Source organism: Sycon ciliatum, chromosome 4 (genome assembly GCF_964019385.1).
Source record: "Sycon ciliatum chromosome 4, ocSycCili1.1, whole genome shotgun sequence".
In the NCBI taxonomy this organism is placed as follows: domain Eukaryota; kingdom Metazoa; phylum Porifera; class Calcarea; order Leucosolenida; family Sycettidae; genus Sycon; species Sycon ciliatum.
In genome coordinates this window covers 10,633,252-10,654,084 of record NC_088646.1, presented here as the reverse complement: position 1 = coordinate 10,654,084, position 20,833 = coordinate 10,633,252, and the positions used below count along the sequence as shown (strand labels likewise).

Sequence of the window (20,833 nt, the reverse complement as noted above, 5' to 3'; positions counted from 1 at the left end):
CCTCGGACCAAGACCATTCAACTCGGCACCCCGAAGACTACAACTGGTTGAAATTTGATTTTAGGTTATACTTCCCTTTAAGACCGAATGGACTAGTCGCTTGGCCACCGTCCACATAATAGAACTTGATTTCTGCATTACTGCAACATCAAAATAGGAAAACATGACTCAAAAATAATGTTGGGAAAGTCGGCTAGCAAGTACGCTGGAAGGCTTGAAATGAAGCTAAAGTTCTGCAATGAGAAAATAATCAAGCCATAATTATCATAATTATCTGATCACCTTCATTAACGAAAGAAATGAGTTGGCGAAGACACTACCAATCCGTGCAGTCATTGTGAAAAGTAGTAGTCATACAGAGAGTAGGCGCATGGCAAAGGACGTGTTCTAGTGAGTGAAAAAAACACGAGCGGAATATTTTTTTTAAAAAGAAGAAGAAATGGGCCCGTCTCTGTTAGAAACAACACTAGTGGACAAATCTCAACAGTAATCATAGTAGCTCAAGTAATCAACTTCTTCTCGATGCTTAGATGTAGTCTGTAACGTTACAGTGGATGACATGCAACGCGGACTGGCTAGCATGTCAGACAGTGCACCATACTGAACGGCACAAGATTGATAGGTATGGCTAGCATACAGACAGTGCAGCACACTGGACGGCACAGGATTGATAGGTAAGCTAAGCCAGGTTCCTGGTTCTTACCAGCAACATCCCAGAGTGGTGTTGCATACATGTCTTGTGATGTACGAACTTGAATCAGTGCAAGGTAGTGGTGCATAGAGCATACATATATGTAATGATGTAGGAATGTGTAAGGCAGTCGCACTTATTACTGGTAAGATGATATTCTTGCCAGCTACTCTGCCAAGCCATGAGTGCTTTATTGCAGTGTGAGTGACAGACAACCGCTGGTGTCCGTGTAGCTGCTGCGGCATGTCGGGTGGTTGCGTGTGCATGATCCCGCCGGCTATGTGACGTGTAGCTGACGAATAACACCGTAGAAATGCTGCCAGCGTTCCTCCGTCCATGCATCCCAGACGTGCAGAGGGGCAATCTGTCTGCTGAAGGAGAAACTCTCCGACGGCGCAGTGCTGAGAGCCTGTCGCTGCTTTGGTGTTGACGTCACAACGAGATTCGATGGAGTCAAGACCATGCAGCGTACTGGCCGGTCATGGAATGGGTCTTCCTCAGGTAGGCACATTCTTCCCAGCAGTGCATGGTTCTGTTGCTGCATTGCACGCACATCAAGAGAAACCAGTCCTGCAGCCGGGGGACGCACTTGAACAGTGGGAGTTGACAGTTCTGCAGCCTGATGCTGCTGCTTCGACTGCTCTTCATCTCCCTCCTCGCTTTCTTCTTCCACTCCTTGAAGACTTGGCTTATTGCGCAGGCTAGATGAGCGACTGCAACTGGAGGCTGAATCCTCACCAGTTGCAGGTGGTCTGTCCGGCTCAGTACTTTCCGCAGCCTTCCCGCTACCCAGGATCATAATGGAGCCGTCCTCGAGACCAACCCACAGCGTGTCGTGCACTGGTCGGATGATAGATATGCTGTCGGGCAATATGGGAACTTGCCGCTGGGCCTGCTGGAGCTGCTTACTACGCCAGGACGATTGTAATGGAGAACCGTCGCCGGCACTCTCCTCTGTGGGTAGCTCACGTGCGGAGACAATGGAACCGGCTTGAGTGGCCACAGCTCTGTCAAAAGACACACTACTACTCCTGGTGGCGCTGGCGGTGGTGGCGTGACCCTCGCTACTACCTGTCGAGGAGGCTCTGCGAATGAGGGACTGTGGGCGGTAGTTGCGCAGCAGAAGTTCACCCGGCAGTTCGGTGCTTAGCTGCTGACTTGGAAGTGTGCCCTCGCCTCCGTACTCACTCAGCTTGATACATCCGAGTAGACTGTGATGCTCGGTGCTGAACTTGAGCAGGACATTCTGATTGAGCAGAGTTGCCCAGACGTGCTCGTTGTGTGCTACGAGCGACGAGATCGCCAGGCCCGGTCTCAAGGTGTTCTGCTGCATGGCAATGTGACAGGAGAGCGTGCATGTGTGCGTGTCCGGGTTGACAGTCAGCACCGACATCTCATTTCCATGTGCACACCACACCTCCGTGTTGCTAATCACGGCCAGGCTATGCACAGGACACACATCATGCTCATCCGTCACCACCACACGCTTCTTGCTCCAGCTTAGATTGTCAATCTGGAAACCGTCCTTGGGCGGCGAGCCAAAGAAGACCAAAATGGAGCCATCGCCGAGGCCAGCCAGCACGACAGCCACCGCAGGTGATACGTTCTGCGGCTTGCTCAAGTCCTGATGGGCAACACAGAGGAGAAAGAATGGGAGAGGGACAGCAAGTGAGACACAAAATGATGACAGCCCAGGGAGCAGGAGCACATTGTGGGCAGCAGGGGGTGCGTGTGTGCAAGAGGACAGTGTGTGTGTATCGGGGGGGGGGGGGGGGGGGTACGGAGAAGGGGAGTGGTAAACAAAGGAAAGGTGCCATCTATAGACATTGCTAGTGTACACCAATTTGACAAGTCATACCCAAGAAGTGATGTTAACTGTGCTAGTTAGCACTGTTGGATGTGTCCTTTTCACGTAACCTTACCTCTGGATTGGTTTCACCACTCAGTGCCTGGTCAATCTTGCTGATGTACTGCTCGCGGTTGTAGGTATCAAAGTCAATGGCCACCAGGCATTGCACCGAGCTATTCTCGGAGAAGCGAAGTTGCTCGTGTAGCTGGCAGGGCTGACGCAGCGTGAACACTTCCACACGACTTCCGTCCTTGCCGTACGCCGATGTGCCTATCCAGAGCGTTGAGCGTATTGTGACGGCACACTTCACGGCCGGACCGGGGAATGTGCTGGGACCGCCCACGACCGCGTCACTGCTGGTGTCGACGAGAGAGAACGACCGATGGGAGCCTTCGCCGAATGCCACGAACAGCAGTTCGTACGACAGAGAGTCAATCTGATCACTGCGTAGGCTCTCGCTAGGCGTGCGACTCTCCCTCGTCCTGAGGTCTGATGACGTTTGCGAGCCGCCAGTACCTGCTGCAGGGCTTTTAACATTGAATCGGAGTGCTGGACCAGTATGAGGCATGACATCTGGCAGTGAGCCCTGTGAGTCATTGTACACAGTCGTGCTTTCGAAATCACGCGATGACTCCATCAGCGTTGCCCTTTCCTCCATGGAGTGCACCTGCCGAGTGCCAAAGTAGTGGACGAAGTCTGCCGAGCGCGACAGAGATGTCAGCTGCCGATTCTGGAGGCTGAACGCCGGTGTTTCCATGGCAGCAATGATGTCCGCTGGCGACGGCCGTTCTTCTGGTGATTGCTTCCAGCAACGGTGCATCAGGCTGTCCATTTGCACGAGCGACGGTTTGACAGTGAGGGCCGGCCGCATGCCGCAGATGACGAGTGAGTTCAGCTGCATGGGCGCTTTCATGTCGGTGCGCTCGCGATAGAACGGCACATTGCCCTCCATCATCTCGTAGAGAAACATGGCATAGGAGTAGACATCCACCTGCGAGGCATGGCAGGCATTGGAGGCAGAGAAACAAAGTGTTCAGCACAAAAACACAGCAGCTAAAGGTATGACAAAGAAGTGCACAAGTATTGGATAATCCTGCTCACCCACCAAGCATGGCTAGGCCATGAAAAGCACATACGAACATAAATTGTGTGTAGTGCACATCTACAAGGTTAAGAAACAATAATACATCCACCGACCAACCAACTGTGGCCAAAACGAACCATTTTGCACATTTCCCATGCCATAATAGCTTACAGGTGAAACAGTTCAAGAAAACCCTATTTGCAAATGGAGTGAATTCAATCTGAGTGCCCAAGCACATACCAGTATGCCCACTTGCAATTCAGGCTGGTATGGTCTTGCTATGGTCTTGCCATGGTCTTGCTCATACATGCAGCTCGTCCAATGCAATACAATGGACCGGGCATTACAAATCCAAACTCACCTTGCCCGACAGCGTACCGCGCAGCACCACTTCCGGTGCTTGATATCCCAGTGTGCCGGTTACTGATGACACCTCGATGCCAGGCAGCTCCTCAGCTGCTATGCCGTAATCGGTGAGCTTGACGTTGGGCGTGCGGTGAATGTCATCGCTGAACAGGAGCACGTTGTCGGCCTTCAGATCCTTGTAGATCATGCCGTGTTTGTGAATGTGCTCCAGGCCAAGGGCAACCTGGTGTGGCAATCAACATGCGCATGCACACACACAGTACAGGGCATCACACTCTGCTGCTCACCGCTGGATCACGGTGTACAGTAGGCCGACAGGCTTGCAATGAAGCGCGGCCGTTATCATGTTCAATGATGAACACGACTGTATTTGTCTAGTCTGAAGTTCACACAACTCATACTGGTAGTCATACTCGGATTTATTTCTTCGTTCTGATCTTGGACTCTGTGTATCAATACTGGGTGTGTACTGGATGTTTTCATGATCACTACAGCGCAGCAGTACCACCAGTGTCCACCTACACACATAGCGTTACATTGAACGTGAGTATGATGTCGCTAGTTGCTACCAGCTGATCAGTTATCAGCACCTACCCACCAGCTACGTCTCGTAATTACTTACTTGATAAGCAATCTGGTTGGTCAGTTGCCGACCGAGGACTCCATTGGGAAACTCCGGCACAACTAGCTGGGTGAGTTCTGTCCCCGCCGCCAGCACCTCGGACACTTTCTTGACCGTGTCCTTGACATACTTGCTGAGGCTGCCAAGCGGCGCATACTCCAGAACGATGCACGGCGGGTGCATGGAGGCACCCAGGAACTTGACGATGCACGGGTGCACGAGGCGGTTCAGACGACTCGCTTCGCTTTGCGCTTCCTCGAGACTGTGCAGCATGGGAACACCAACCTGAGGGAGATCAACACATACGATAGGAGTTAGGGATAGGAGTTAGTGATAGGAGTTAGTGATAGGAGTTAGGGATAGGAGTTAGGGATAGGAGTTAGGGATAGGAGTTGGTGATAGGAGTTGGTGGTAGTAGTTGGTGATAGGAGTTGGTGATAGGAGTTAGAGATAGGAGTTAGAGATAGGAGTTTGGGATAGGAGTTTGGGATAGGAGCTTGGGATAGGAGTTTGGGATAGGAGTTTGGGATAGGAGTTAAAGATAGGAGTTTGGGATAGGAGTTAGGGATAGGAGTTCGGGAAAAGGAGTTAGTGTGACTTGGTCAGTGTTAGTGGCAGCTAACCAGCATTAGTGGTAGCTAACCAGCGTAACCATGCAGTGTCACTTGGTCCAATAGTCTGTACTAGTACTGCAGTGGACACTGGATGGAAACATTCAGGCATTAAGTTGTCAACTGTATTCTTCTCTAGTCTACGGTCTCAATGCTGCTCTGTATAAACGTACAGTTAACAATGACTCTCATTCCAGTATGACAAAGTGTCGTTATTCGGGAGTTGTCGTTATTCGCGATGTTCAAAGTATGCAGTCAAGTGGTCGCTAGGTCTGAAGATTGTGTGAGTTATTCGCGAAGAAAGGCATTCAGCTGTACACACCCATTCCCGTATTGTTCGCGAGTTGCTGTTATATGCGAGGTTGTTGTTCGCACGGTTGACTGGATGTGTTTCGAGTATCTAGATGCATGGTCAGATGGCATGCAGGTCTGAGTGATGAAGGACTGTCTAGTGTAGGGCAATGAAACTGCACAAGGGACAGGTGGCAAGTGTACACACACACACACATTATACATTGTACTTCAAAAGTAGTACAATGTGTAAGCAACTGGCCACGCGAGGACGGTTTGCTGCTCTAGCAAAGGAATTCACCTACCTCTCCCAAGTCAGACTTGTACGCTTGGTTGGCCACTGTGTCTGATGGCATGGTGTTGCGCAAGCTGTGCCGGACAAGGTCCCCAGCCGATGTGCGCATCGTGGACATCTCCTGCTGCTGCTGCAGCATGCTGTCCGTCGTGTAGACCTTGACAGCTACGTCCTGGCCGTCGAGCGTACACCGATACACCGTGCCGAATGAACCGGAATCGAGCAGAGTACCCGACTGTACGTCCACTTTGTCAATGATCATCTCCGGTGGCAGATCACAGAACATCAGGTCTGGAACGAGCTCCTCCGGTGCTAGAGTTTGCCCCGTATTGCGACAGATGTCAGTGGTCCCCAGGGCCAGTAGGCCAGCACATTCGTTCAGGTTGAGGAAGTGCGGTGGCTGTGTCTGTAGCATTGATCCGCCGCGTTCCGTTGCCATGGCAGTGACGCTCTCGGCCGAGCACAGCACCACGTAGTTAAGAGAGCACGCTGGGCAAGGGACTATGCACATCCTGGCATCGTTGTCATCCACCAGGTGTGAGCCACGGATGTCTGCACGTCCACACATGTACGCAAACACACAGACACAGATACATAGATCGTGCACGCACGCACACACACACACACACACACACACACACACACACACACACACACACACACACACACAGACACACAGACACACAGACACACACACACACACGATACGTAGAGCTCGGCGTATAGAAGGCAGCACAACAACCCTGCATTTGCACTGCATTTGAGCCCTTCTCCCATGGACGATGCCTTGTGATAATACCAGGATGCACTGTTGCATTGTTCATAGCAAAAATCATACTCATCAGAACTTGAGTCTTCTTGTTTAACAAATCTTCCCTATCAACTTGTTCGGGATATTTTGTTTCAAGTTACCGGTACCTAGTAGGCTCTCACTTTTCAGGGCCCGCCAGTGTGCAAATGACGCGAGCTATGACGAAAAGGTGATGGAAAGGCCAGAGAACTGCCGCATGCTTACTTGTGAATGTCTCATCGAGTAGAGCATTGATGTGCTGCATGATCAAGGCTAGAACGTTGAAGCGGCCATTCATTGATGCCACTATAACGTTGATGCCAGGAAAGATGATGCTCGAGCCGCGTAGCATAATACCTTCAACACTCTCCACCTGTACCGGTACACACACATGCAGGGAAAGAGAGTCAGGGGAAAGAGAGACACGGAGAAAGGAAGACAGGGGGAAGAGAAAGAGTTAGGGAGAAGGAGAGACAGGGAGATGGAGAGGCACAGTGAAAGAGAGACAGTTGGGAGAACGAGAGACAGGGAGAAAGAGAGAGGTGTGAGAACAGGATTTTCCTGCCAGTAATGATCAATCTTTTCTCTTGTGGGCACGGTGCTACGTGCGCCTCTGCTCAAATTTGCACAGCGTGCCACCATAGTAGCAGAGATTGCAGGAACCTCGGAAACCATCTGCAGTCAGGCTAGGACTGTATTGGGGAAATAGCCCAATGTATGCATATGTGTCGAATGTCCTTGTTGTCCTCGGGTAATAGTAGTTTTTTCTTCAGATGTTTCCCGTTTCAACTCCACTCATAAAACCTGTGGGCATTGTCTTTATAGTATGCACCTGCACCTGCATGTCACCCTGTATGCACAGCCCACAAACACAACCGCACCGCACAGCATCCTATTGCAGCATGGGCTGAAGCAGCCCAAACATCAAGTACACCAAGCCGCGGGCTACAAACGTACCTTGAAACAGCTATCAGGCAGAAATCCAACGACTCCTTTAGCCCATATGACAGTATGGGCAAGGTGCATTCCCTTCTCCTTGTACTGGCCACGGCACCAGTTCTCCAATTTCACCTACGAAGTCAAGAAAGACAGGAAAAAGAAATATGTCCACGGTGACAGAGAATTAGGATGGGCATAAGAGAAGTCAATGGTAGGGCCAGGAAGCTTGAAATGTACTAGTCCGTGGCAAACTGAGAAGCTACTAGAAGTCTACAGTGATGCCTAGCAATGCATGCCAAGCCACCTGTATGCCATGCAGCTCTGTGAGAGTTGATAAAAATAAAATAAATTTCATGGCTCGTGTGAGATGCAATCAGACTCAGGGGTTTTCCAGCATCCACAGGAGCGCCACCATCCTCAAGGATCTAGGCCTCTTATAGTTGATTTCTGCACTTTAGAAGTAAAATTAGGGGTGTGCATTGGTGGTACACGGCAGCCTTCTAACCTACAGTTTGCAATGTCCCAAGGTTGTTCACAGCAAGCTGGTGAGATTTTACAAAAGAGGTTTGTAGCAAGGAAATGTTGTGACTGTACCTGGAGTTGTGAGACCAACACTCCCCATAGCTCCGGAGGCACTCGGTTGAAGGAGAACAGTCGCTTGACGCGCTTGACCGAGTAGATGTCTGCTTCGTGAATAGCGCTTGCCTAGGACACCAACAAGGCAGGTACATAGATGTGCTCTCATTCTGTTCTGGTGTTGTGAACACCACGGCAGTCATACAACTGCATTGCCATTGAAAACTCTGCCAAACAAACATGCAGCTTACCATGCATATTGCATAGCAAATTGGGTCGTGAACCGAAATCTCATGCAGGTCATCCGGGGGAATAGATATGAAGAAGAAACCAACGTGAAGATGTTCAGATATGAAGAAGAAACCAACGTGAAGATGTTCAGATATGAAGAAGAAACCAACGTGAAGATGTTCGCAGTTTGAGAGACATCGGAAAAGCGGACGGTACCTCGTGTGCCGGCTTGTCCTTGGGCAGTGCAAACGTCACCAGGTATCGACATCTGCGACCAGCTCCGATGGAGAAGATAACGCGCATCTTCTCCAGGAGTGCGATGAAAGCATTGAAGAAGACCTTGTTTGGTATCTGGTCGCCAAACAGGGCTTGGCTGCCAGTTGTTGTTAGGATGCCAGCGTCCACAAACAGATGGTGGTGGTTCATGAAGTAGATGATTGTTTTAACGAGCCATCCAACATTCGTAAAGTAGAACTGGGCCAAGTTCTTGAAGAGATCGTGGAAGTGGACAAACGTACCGACGTTGTGCAGGAAATTTCCAACTGTGTTCAGGTGCATTCACATACATACATACCGTCACAACACATACCGGCATACACACATGCACACACACAGAGGAAATCTCTTGGATTTTTGACAAAACCCTTGGCTCTCACACATGCATCTGGAATCTATACGAATCTGCATGCGGAGAGTGAAGTCAATGAAGTCGAGAAGACAGCACTGAATACATGCATATGGCACAAATTGCAAACAGTACCTCGAGTCCGGGTGGTGACAGTCAATTTTTTCTTCAGACTTTCCCGTTTGCATCTTTCCCTTAACCAATGAATAGCAATACACTTCTCAGTAATCGCTCACCTTTGAGAACTTCTTCCTCGTCCAGCAGATCACGCCGTACGTCCTCCGTGACATTGTACATCTCCATGATGTCGTCATGTGACACAATACCATGCTCGTTGATATTAGCCAGCAGCGCTGTGGCGGGGTTGTCACGACGCAGCGGCTGTGTGAAACGTCGGTGCAGCGTAACGTAGCTACGTGGTACCTGTACAGTGTACACCCATGCACACGCGCGCGCACACACACATACACACACACCTTGACCTTGACCTTTTGACACCCATCGCCGGAGGCGATGATAGCAATGCTAAGGCAGAAGCCATAGAAACTTGTGCTGGGATTCCACCATTCAACAGCTTGCAAGGCTGAAGAATTGACCGTCACCATTCAGCCTGGTCTACACCATACAGCTATTTGAAGTGACTTTTTCTGGCCAGTGAACCCCTATTTTTGGTCTTTTCATTTTTGTCCCGCACACACCATCACACCACATACTCCGGCATGCACTGGCTGTTGGTAACCACCCAGGAGAATGAAAGAAAAGTCAGGAAGAGTCTTAGAAAGGGAAGAAAGACGTGTGTGACCATAATCATCGGGAATCGAACCCGCAACCTATCACACCCACATCCACACACACACACACACACACACACACACACACACACACACACACACACACACACACACACACACACACACACACACACACACACACACACACACACACACAGCACAGCACAGCACAGCACAGCATGCCACTGTGCAGTTAGTAATGCGTGGACTGCAGAACAAGTTTTCCACCTCTGCCACTGGGAGAGAGCATGCAGGAAAGGTTGAAGTGACCGATCAAATCCGCAAAATGATGTGATCCTAAAGAGGCTGCATGCGTTGCAACCCGGTAATGGTAAGCACTTTACCAATCACAAGCCTCTCTCTCTCTCTCTCTCCATCCAGACTATCAAACAAATTACCTTGTTGTATTTCTCACACTGCAGTTTGGCTTCGTAGTAGATAGCCTTCCTTAGGTCTGCCATACCCGTACCGTGCGATGTGCACACAAAGCAAAGTGGCACTACGCCTTTGGTCAGGGAGCCAATGTGGTTCTTGTAGGATGCCCGTAGCTCCTGCGATACACTTCTGTCGACGTGTGTGCCCACAACAATAGCATGCGCTCCACTGGATAGAAGCTGTGGGTGAAAAACAAACAACATGACAATGATGCTCACTGGTTTGAGGGAAAGACGCAAACGGGAAAAGTCTGAAGAAAAAATTGATTGTCACCACCAGGACTCGAACCAGGGACCCTTGCTTGAGGCCAGCAATGCTCTAACCACTTAGCTATGGTGTAGTCGTCATCCCAGCAAAACACGTTCAACATCCTCCTCAGACTTCGTAACTCAATGATGATGTCATGTTTACATGATGGTATTTGTAAAGGACTTATCAAGAGCGCCGAGAGCATTGTTCACAAAATGAGTGGCCGATCCGTAAACTCTTTGCTAGAATTGCCATGGACAGAGTGGGCTGCAAGACGACAATATCATAGTATTATGTACGGCAGGATACAACGCACAATGTGGGTGTCATGCATGCAGCATCTGCTAGTAGTCTCTGTTCATCACACATACTGCCATGTTGTGCATGGAACTTGCCATTGGCTGGTTTCTACACTGCAGTTGCGCTCACAGGGTCATGGGGTCACGGGGTCACAGGGTCACAGGTAGGTCCAACTGGTTCATAGTATGCTTGAGAACTAGGCAATCAGTCAACTTTGTCACCATACATAGCCATGCTGCTACATGTGGTCACCAGGTGTGGAGAGTCCAGATAGTCCGGAACTACTTTGTCTGTTGCCCGCTGCTCTGGTATGGAGACTAACCTGAACATTGCGCAACCATTCACGGATCGCTTCCAGACCTTCCATGCCAGACTTTGCATTCCATGTTACGAGGAAGAGACAGCGGTGCTGAAATAGTGCACTCCGCAGCACCAGCAGCACATCCAGATCTAGAAGAGAGCATACACATATGTACACACATCATTGGACCATTGGATGCCCATCGCCGGAGGCGATGATAGCGATGCTAGAGCAGAAGCCATAGCAGCTTGTGCTGGGATTGGACCATTCAACAGCTTGCAAGGCTGAAGAATTGACCGCCACTATTCAGCCTGGTCTACACCACACAGCTATGAAGTGGCTTTTTCTGGCCAGTGAATCCCTACTTTTTGGTCTTTTTTATTTATTTTTCCTCGCACACACATCACACCACATACTCTGGCATGCACTGGCTGTTGGTAACCACCCAGGAGAATGAAAGAAAAGTCAGGAAGAGTCTGAGAAAGAGAAGAAAGACGTGTGTGACCATAATCGTCGGGAATCGAACCCGCAACCTATCGATTGGAAATCGCTGCACATACCACTGCACCATATGTGTACACACACACACACACACACACACACACGCACACGCACATGCACACACACACACACACACACACACACACACAAACACATGAAATCACACACACCCAAACATGCCGCGTGAAACACGCAAACACGCGCACGCATAAAGTGTACCATACATACACACGCCGGAACATGCACAAGAACTCGGCACAGGGCAGAGTGCACAAGTATCTGTAGTAGCGGAGAGAACACTGTCTGGCAATGACAAACATGACTATTGAGCAGACATGTTGTCTACCCACCTGATATATCCCATGCGTCCAGTGCAATTTGCCGGCCAGCATCCTGCAAGAACAGGTTTGACAGAACCGTGAGAATAGAATGTACGGCAATTTAACACACGCATTAGCTCATGATAATCGTATCTCAAAAAGATTTCTGACCGCTTATGGTGTTCTCCTCGCCCAGCAAACATGGTACACACGTACTTGCACATACACACACGCGCGTGCGCGCGCACACACACACACACCCGCGCGTGCACACACACCATCTACACACACATGCACACAGCACACACAATACACATTGTGACGGTGGCTGCGGCAGTGGTTGTGTAGGTTAATGAATGAGCGAAATCCGCCCTTCTGAAATGTCAACATTCAAGCATAGAATGTAGTGCTCAGAGCCAGGTCAGTATAACATTATGCATGGGTTTGCAGTGTGTCTTTCAAGAGAGTGCATCGTGCAGCTATAGAGAAGCTGGCTGATGACATCACTCCAAGTAGAAAAGTAGCGCTACCTTCTCCAATAATGTTGTATGTGCAGCTACGATACTGCATGCAGAAGTGAATCAGAAGTGCAGATGTTGCTAGTGTGGTACATGGCATGCATGCCTTACCAGAGTAGCATCGTCCGTAGCTGACTTGGGCACTGTCTGACCATCAGCATTCAGGTACAACTCGGTATGGTCGCAGGCGTACTCCTTCTTCCTTCTCACAGACTTCGACATGTTGGCCTTGCCGTTCGGTGCCTTCAGCGCGGCAACAAGCTGAGTCTTGCCCGATAGCTATCCAACACAAACACAGCATGCCGCAAATAGAAAATTTAATTAAGAACAGGATGCGTAAAATCCCGCAGATAACGTTACTCAGCCTTCGTTGTCCTACGACACCTGTGCTTACAGGGAAAGGATGACAAAATAAGATGTTCAAATTTTCGTATGATGTTGACTCCTCTCCAAACCTATACTATAGATATACACGTACGGTGAGACCTGTCTACGGCGACCGTTCAAGGGACCTTCAAACTGCGGTCGCTGAGTACAGGTGGTCTCCTTATCCAGGGCCGTTGGACTAGAAATAACACCCTTGGGTTCTAGCTGTAGTGGTCCTCTGGGACAGGTGGTCGCCTTATCAGAGTGGTCGCCGTGACAGGTTTTGCTGTATACTGTATGCAGCATGTACAGTGAAGGCTGCTCTTGCATATGCATGTATACATGCAAGTAGGTGTTCTTACCTCTGTGCATGTACATGTAGGTGAGCCGGCAACCTCCGTGCAAAGATATGTAGCCGTGTTCTAACTTCTAACCTCTGCGTATGTATACCGGTATGTACGCAGGTGTTCTAACCTCTGTGCATGAATATGTTACACATGTAACTAGGTGTACTAACCTCTGGTCCAAGGATAGGCAGCTTCAGGCCGTAGTAAGGACGCGCCTGCCGTAGCTTAGCCAGGAGGCTGTTGAGCAGCTCACGCACCTTCAGGTATGGCTTCCTGCCAAGCGTTGTGGGTTCTACAAGTAGCATATCAGTATCAGTGATGCGCACATAGAACATCACAATCACATCAGCCACAGTATTCACCTTGCCTGCCAGCTTGCCCAATTACTTCTCGAAGGGATTTAGAGAATTTCCACACGCTGACTGTAAACTGAATAAGTGAACGGTACGTGATGTGTTTATCAGGGCGTAAACCAGATGCAGCAAGCTGCAAACTACATAATCATCATGCTTTAGTCTTCCACCCATTTAGTCTGTGTTGACATGGTACTGCTATGGTTCCTGTGAATATCTGCACGGTCAGAATTGAACACTACAGCAGCTGTAGCAAGGCTAAGTCTGGGGCATTCACTCTCCACAGCTGCATTCACTTCACACAAACCACAAGCAAATGAGCACTCTATCATCCTGCGGCAACTCCTGCACAGCAAAGCAACGTCGCAGCAAGACAGCAAGGCAATGCGTACAGCATTCTACTATGCACAGAAAAGCCTTGAAGATCGCTATGCATGGTTTGCTACAGGTTCTGAAACCTACCTTCCACGAATGGCTCAACTTGTTTCTGCAGCTTGTCACAGTTCTCGATATGCAGCCAGAACAGGGAGGTCAGGAATCCCATTTCTTGCCGGAGTTCCTTCAAGTTGCAATTGCTGTACGTGCATGTACACCGTGACACGACATGGAGAAGCAATCATTCCACCCGCAACTAGACCATATCACAACTGACTCGTACAGAGCAGTATCTCATCACAGCGCCATATGAAGGTACAATGTGCACTTTTGAACATGATTATGCCAGGGCATGGATGCAAACTGGGAAGAAGGCCAGAAAAGATCAACGATATGTTGGAATTAGTGATATGCATGCTAATGCGCACTACTTACTCAGACAAGCTCAAGGTGACCAGACTGCGTATGTGGCAGACGGATATTGGCACCTGCACCAGCTGGTTCCCGCTCAGGTCCAATGTTACCAGTGAGAAGAGCTTGTCCGAAGGCAACTCAATGACCGTGTCGGAGGAGGCTTGAGAGTCCGGCATACCGGTGGACGAGTTACTGAGATTCTTCTTGTCCACTCTGTGCAGCGCTTGCCACTGTGTTTTGGGGCGGCGATTGGTGAACGGACTAACCTTGGTCTTACTCCCGGATATGACCTCATCGAAGAAAGTCTCAAAGCCGTCGTCTCCAAACTGATTGTGAGCAAGTTTGAGGCTGGTCAAACGAGCGCAGGACCATTGCAAGGATGCGGGAATGCGGCCAATGTCGTTGTAGCTCAGGTCTAGCTTGGTCAAGCTCTGCGCTAGGCACAGCTGCGAAGGCACAAGCAGCAAGCCGTTGTGTGATAGGTCTACTTCGCTCAGCGTGTAGTGCCAGCTCTTGGGGAACTTGGTGAACAGCATCTCCGCGTCACCTTCAAAATCAACACTGTTGTCCATGAACCGGTTGTAGGATGCCACCAGAGTCACCTGAGTAGAGGACATATTACAAAGACGAAAGAATGAGTTGAAAACTGGGCATATCACAGGATGGCAACACTGTGACGCAATATACCTGTGGGTAATATCAACCAGTACCTGCATGATGCTCCTCAGGACCTGTATAGTAATGACATTCAAGTTTGTACCATTGTTATTGTTGGAAAAGAAGGATCCACGGGTGAGATTCCAACCCAGCACTCCTGTCTTACTGGGACAGTGCCCTACCGATTAGACCTGCAGAGATCATACACTCCCGTGGCCCCGTCTTGCTACACTGCACTCTTCCCCAACAGGCTCTGTCCTTACGCCATACCTACTCCCGGGGGTACGATGGGCCGTGGGTTCGAGTCATTGCCGGGCGCCAATGTTGCCAAAAGGATCCACGGGTGGAACTCGAACCCAGCACCCTGTCTTACCGCGACAGTGCCTGTTAAGCTACTGGGGATCACACGCACACGCACACACACACACACACACACACACACACACACACACATACACACACACACACACACACTCTCTCTTCTTGCTACATAATCACACAAACTGACAACAGTTATCACCGGGTAACCATGGCATCGCGCCTGTTGTGACCACTCACCAATCTCACACAGCCGGTACACACAGCGCTCAGGCTTGTCAGCATGTTGTGGCTGATGTCCAGCACCTGCAGAAACGCCAGCGCCTTGACGAAGTGCGGTAGCTCGGTCAGCCTATTTCCGGCCAGCCTGAGCTCCTCCAGGTGCAGTGCTGCCCACTGCTGTGCCACAATGCGACGTGACGGAGGACGGAGGCTATGCTGCCCGGAGATCTGCACAATGTTGGACGAGTTCATACTGACGGTGGCCTCGGCGTCACCTTTCAGGCAGTAGGATAGATTCAGCTTGACCAGGCATGGTAGCTGGCTGAGCCAGATTGGGAAGTTGACCATCTGATTGTAGCTCAAGTCCAGGTTCTCTAGTCTGGACATTCAGTAGAGAAAACCAAATAAGTGAAGCATATCAATAAGTAGTAAGTGTGACTGGCAAATGGGCATGAACAGTGCAGAAACAACTCATGAACACGGGGTGCAAACTCACGAAAATAACCTAAGTGCCACAACATCAATAAGTATTCACTGGTTTTAGGGAAAGACACAAACGGGAAAAGTCTGAAGAAAAAACCTGACTGTCACCACCAGGACTCGAACCAGGGACGTTCGCTTGTAGCCAGCGGTGTCAATAAGTGTTACACTCCTTGTAGCCTGTTACATGGATGCTGAACATGCAGTGCTTGTCTGTATGATGTGTGTCTATCAAGAGGCATTCATGTGTGCATGGGAGTACATGGATGAATTGCAGGTACTTCAGATGTATCATGGTATTGCACGTGGTCTACGAAAAATGAAAGCTATAAGAAAGCACGCATGAACAAATGATCCGCGTGCCGTCTTCACGGCAATAACCTGGGTAACCTGGGTAACCTGAATGCTACATCAGCAGAACACATCAGGAGAAACCATCCCTGGCCCGGGTTCTACGTTCTGATTTCCCCGTGAATCTCACCGTGAGCCGGAGAAGTCTCCATCAGCCGACAGCAGGTTGTCCAAGTCAAGAAGGTTATTCTGGGAGGCATTGAGAGTGCGTAACGTCGTCATGCTCCCATCAAACAGTGCACTCGGTAGCGAGCTGAGAGAGTTGTTGCCCAGGTCCACCTGGACCAGCATCAGCGGAGTGGAATTGCGGAAGAAGAAGTCAGTGGAGCAGAACGACAGCGGCAATCCTCTCCAACTGGCCGTCAGTACGGAATCAGAAAACGTCACCAGGGTCTCCAGAAAGCAGCGCAGCAGTTCAAGGCGCCGCCGAGTCGTGGGCTTGCTGTCCGGTGGACTGGAGAGCTCCACGGGAAGAGGCACTTCGTGCAGGGATAGGAAAGACAGTAGCCGGGAAGCGGACTCGAGGTCGGCATGCGATTTGCTTCTCAGTGCACTCTCAATCAGCGCGCTCATCAGAGTCTTTCCGTACGGTTTGATGATGTCGACCATCTTGAGTTTGGACATCCTGCAGATATCTCTGCAGGCGGTGACCAGGTCCCAGCTCAAGGACGAGATTGCCGTGATGAGCATATCCTCGACGTCCACGGCAGTGAAGGCTTCGGGCAGCTCTGTTGAGGCGATGAACATTGCTATATCCCTGTGGCCGGACAACACCGCGTGCCGCATCATGTCATTGGTGAACCTGAGATGGCATCGGTCGTACAGAAGCTTGGCGCAGTTCGCTGCATTGTGATCGCACGCAAGCTCCAGAAGACGCATGTTACCCATCACATTGGAGTCCAAGAGGAAGGCCAGCACTGCCTCGTTGTCACACGTGCAACACTCTTCGGCTAGCCGCGTGGCTAAATCAGTGAGAACAACCTCTTGCATCCGATAATCGGTGTTGACACGGGTTTTCCCCGGAATGTCATCTTTGCCAGCACTCATCTCGTCAGGATCAGCTGACGCTGGCAAGTGCTGAGAAATTGGACGGAAGATCGGAGCGCCGCCTTGGTATGACCGGGGCCGGGTTAGAGAATCTCTCCGATTTTCAGGGACTGCAGTGGTGCCGCTAGTGGAAGCAGCTTCAGTGGAATTCCTGAAAGTGCCTGACATCATTGTTAGCATGGACTGGTTTCGATCATCGACTTCTAGACTACCTGTACCACTGCTACTCGTGTAGGAATGTCGATAGTGTGAACCGCCCATGTCTCTCTGATCCATACTTGTATCGTCGTGTTCAGCCATGGGACCGAGCGGTGGCGGGAATGACTGATACTCGCGCATGCCAGCTACCAGCTGCTGGACACTGGCGGAGCGTGTCCGTCCCCCCACTATGCTATCCCTGATGCTCTGTTGCTGCTGTTGTTGCTCAGCGTTGTCAATGGCCATGCCACCGCCACCGCCATTGCCACTAGCCGGGCTATGGTCAAGCTGCTGCTCGCTGCCATGGCTGCTTGCGGTGCTGATAGCGGACTCCTGGCTTTCCTGGATGACGGCACACTGCACGAGGAAGTGCTGGTTGGCAACACCCCGCTCAACGGCTGCTACTAGTCTCTCCCAGATGTCCTTCTCGCTTTTCCGACATCCTGCATGCAAGCAACATAAAGTCATACCAGGGCCATACAGTGGAGATTACAAGTAGATGCAAGGACAATGCATTTAACGGCAGATTGAGTTTTACAACTAAATGTACAGTTGTGCTCGGTGAAATCCGACCCGAAGTGCATACTAGTATTTGGCGCCCTCAACTTGCACGGCCCTTGACCTGGCCCTGGAAGTGGTACGAACGCGACTGGACTTACACATATACAAGTACAGTGATGTAATCGGAACTGGTCCAGGGCGCCAGTTTTGCTTTAGGTCGCATTTCAGTGAGCTCAACTGTACATTGCTGTTCTAGTACAGTGGAACAGTTCAGTACAAGCGGTATGGTGTTGTCCATGTCCCTCTGGAAACACGCTCACACCTACACAAGGCCAATGGTCTCAACATTGGCTGGCCTGGTCCAATGACAGAACACCGCTGATTAGCCTTTGCTTCATTTGCATTTTGTATTTAAGGATTCTCCACAGGCCTCAGCCTAAATCGAGGGAGTCTCCGTCATTGAAAACAAAGAATCTGGTGCCAAGCCTAGTGGTATAGGGTAATAGTCTGTTCCCGAGAAAGTCACCAGCTATTCGTCCTTGCATGTTGCAGCATATCAACTGCTGTGTACCACAACCTATTACGGTCTTCCCCATTCCTTTTTCGGGTACTACAATGTACATCTGCCTATTTATCACTATTCACCGAGCGTGATGCCCGCTTCATACATAACCGGTGTTTGCAACGCGGCAACACAGCAACAAGGTTACATTAGTGTAGCTAGCCTAACGGTGCTACGTGTCATCCGTCTCAGTTCCCAGTTCCTACCCGATCTTATTGTTTATTTGGCATGATCATCCCATCAGCACTCAGTCCGAGCCCACCTTCCCTCGAATTCCACCCTTCCGCACAGCTGGTATCATAATATCGAACAGCGGCCGCTATGTCGCGCTTTCCACGACGTTGTTCGCAGCCTGCAGGTGGTGGTTACGCCTGCACCCATTCTGGACTTCAATGTCAATATCTAAACACAAGCATTGCCCGCTCACCTGTTGTCGGTGCATAAGATTGCTGTTGGAAAGCAGCATCGTCTGAGTCTGAGTCATCCATTTGTTCAGTGTCCCGTTATGTTTACTTGCTCGCTTCCTCGTTGCCTATCCTCAGCCGCGGAATGGCTTTGTCCTCCACCCTTCACTCCATCGTGCTCAGCCAGCACGACGTAGTAGACCACCAGTGGTCAGCTCTCCCAAAACAAACACAACTCACCTCGTGTGGCGAGGACACCAGGCTCGCCTGAACTTCGGACTGGTCAGTAATCTGTCGGACACTGATCCTGGCCCGCTGTGCGGCAAGGGTAACCGGTAGATCTACCGAGTAGAAGCTACTGCTAGCACTGGCGGTGGGATGGACCAAAGCTCGGTCAATTTTTTAGAATCTGGTCACGCGTCAGATGCATAAATACATGGAATAATTATGTCCGCCACGCGCACGGCACACACACACACACACACACACTACACAGATTGGTAAAATCATGTTGTCTGCCACCTGCGCTGTACTAGACTGCGTGCTGATGATGGCTGACGACTTGTGCTCTGCGGAACTCCGCTGATCACAACTCGGCACGGGGTGGACCTAAAACTGTCTGTCGATGGGACGCCGGCAGAAGATTGTCATTCGACATTGCCACCGAACTTGATCTCTCGTGCCGTGGCTAAGCTGTGCCGTACTTGAGTGACATGTCCGGAGTGACCTTTCCCCTTCTTGTCAGCTAACGTTCCCATTTTTTTCTACCTTACATGCGTGCATGATCGAGGAGTAGTGACGGGAAGGCCTGTCCTTCATGTGCAAACGAGTGGATCTACGTGAAGATCTGCTTTGTGGAGTCTTCGCAGATCTACGTCTGCTGTCTGTGTGCGTCTGCGACACTGACACGGGCTAGCGCAGATGCGATCGACGCTAAGATAGCGCTACATGTAGCCAGCAGAAATCTACGTGTCATTTAGATTTGTGTAAACAGTGTGCAACGGTCCATCATTGTCGGAAGGACGTAGCCACGTCGTAGATCATCATGTAGATTGCTGGGCCAAATAGATCGCCCGTCGACGTCACGCAGTTGTCGACGGAAAGCGCAATCTCAGACCATTGCAGACTTCAGACTGTCCCGAGATGGAGAGTACTTTGACCTGGCGAGCCCAGACTGGCCAGAGGCCCATTGCCATTCACACACATGCGTCAATTCTTATTTCACAGACTAGACTGTTAGTGCAAAACACACATAATTCAAGCAACAAGAGCGAAGTCACAGTTATGCGGATGAAGGCCTCGGGGAGTTTACTTGTTGATGTTTACATACGAACAGACGTTTTGCTCGTTGCGTGATTCGCTAATGTCTTCCACCTTGAAATAACAATAAGTGTGAAAGCATTGGCTGCGTGCGCACGTTCGTGTGTGCCTTAAACCTCTCGCTCTCGCCTTCTCTGTTCGGGTTACCTGTCGACTGCCGTAACCCACCAATTGCCTGTGTGCGAAGAGTTGCAATGACCCTTTGCACGTCTTTACTGGATGTATGGAGACGTCGTTCTGTCTTACTACACTCTACAGTACTACTCTTCCGTCTTCGACTCTTCGCACAACATATCGCACGCCTGTGCCTGTGCCTGTGGACTCCGCATGTACAGAAACTAGCGGAAGATGTTTCGAAGTAACGAGTTACGTTAGCTGGAACAGATTCAGATATTGGTTTTGCTGAAGCCGGATGTGTATTTTCATCTTACATGTATCTGCTTCCCGAACTATCAGTGGCACTGTACAGTACAAGTGTACATACTTTCCAGAGGCCTCGTTCATGCGCATGTGTCCGTGGCTTCCATACCAGA

General features: G+C 50.3%; 1 protein-coding gene across 1 annotated transcript; it reads right to left on the bottom strand.

Annotated features, from left to right (window-relative positions):
- Positions 1-116: 116 nt before the first annotated feature.
- On the bottom strand, positions 117-19,678 carry LOC135814426 (leucine-rich repeat serine/threonine-protein kinase 1-like). Its single transcript, XM_065327548.1, has 20 exons — positions 19,004-19,678; positions 16,399-17,956; positions 15,456-15,816; positions 14,262-14,842; positions 13,914-14,026; positions 13,269-13,390; positions 12,497-12,664; positions 11,898-11,940; positions 11,068-11,195; positions 10,160-10,375; positions 9,207-9,393; positions 8,562-8,887; positions 8,133-8,243; positions 7,557-7,670; positions 6,825-6,972; positions 5,820-6,361; positions 4,613-4,897; positions 3,986-4,213; positions 2,614-3,531; positions 117-2,315 (listed from the first exon to the last, which is right to left on the bottom strand). The coding sequence occupies exons 1-20, from the start codon at positions 19,062-19,064 to the stop codon at positions 969-971; spliced, it is 7,557 nt and encodes a 2,518-aa protein (XP_065183620.1). The 5' UTR covers positions 19,065-19,678; the 3' UTR covers positions 117-968.
- Between the last annotated feature and the right edge of the window lie 1,155 nt (positions 19,679-20,833).

Bases quoted from the DNA above. Each gene is read 5' to 3' on its own strand.
- LOC135814426 (XM_065327548.1), bottom strand. From the start codon at position 19,064: ATGGATGACTCAGACTCAGACGATGCTGCTTTCCAACAGCAATCTTAT. The intron at 7,671-8,132 runs GTACAGTCACAA...TTGACTTCGTAG, and splicing joins TGTTGGTCTCACAACTCCAG to GTGAAATTGGAGAACTGGTG. The intron at 6,362-6,824 runs GTAAGCATGCGG...GTGGACGTGCAG, and splicing joins ACTCGATGAGACATTCACAA to ACATCCGTGGCTCACACCTG.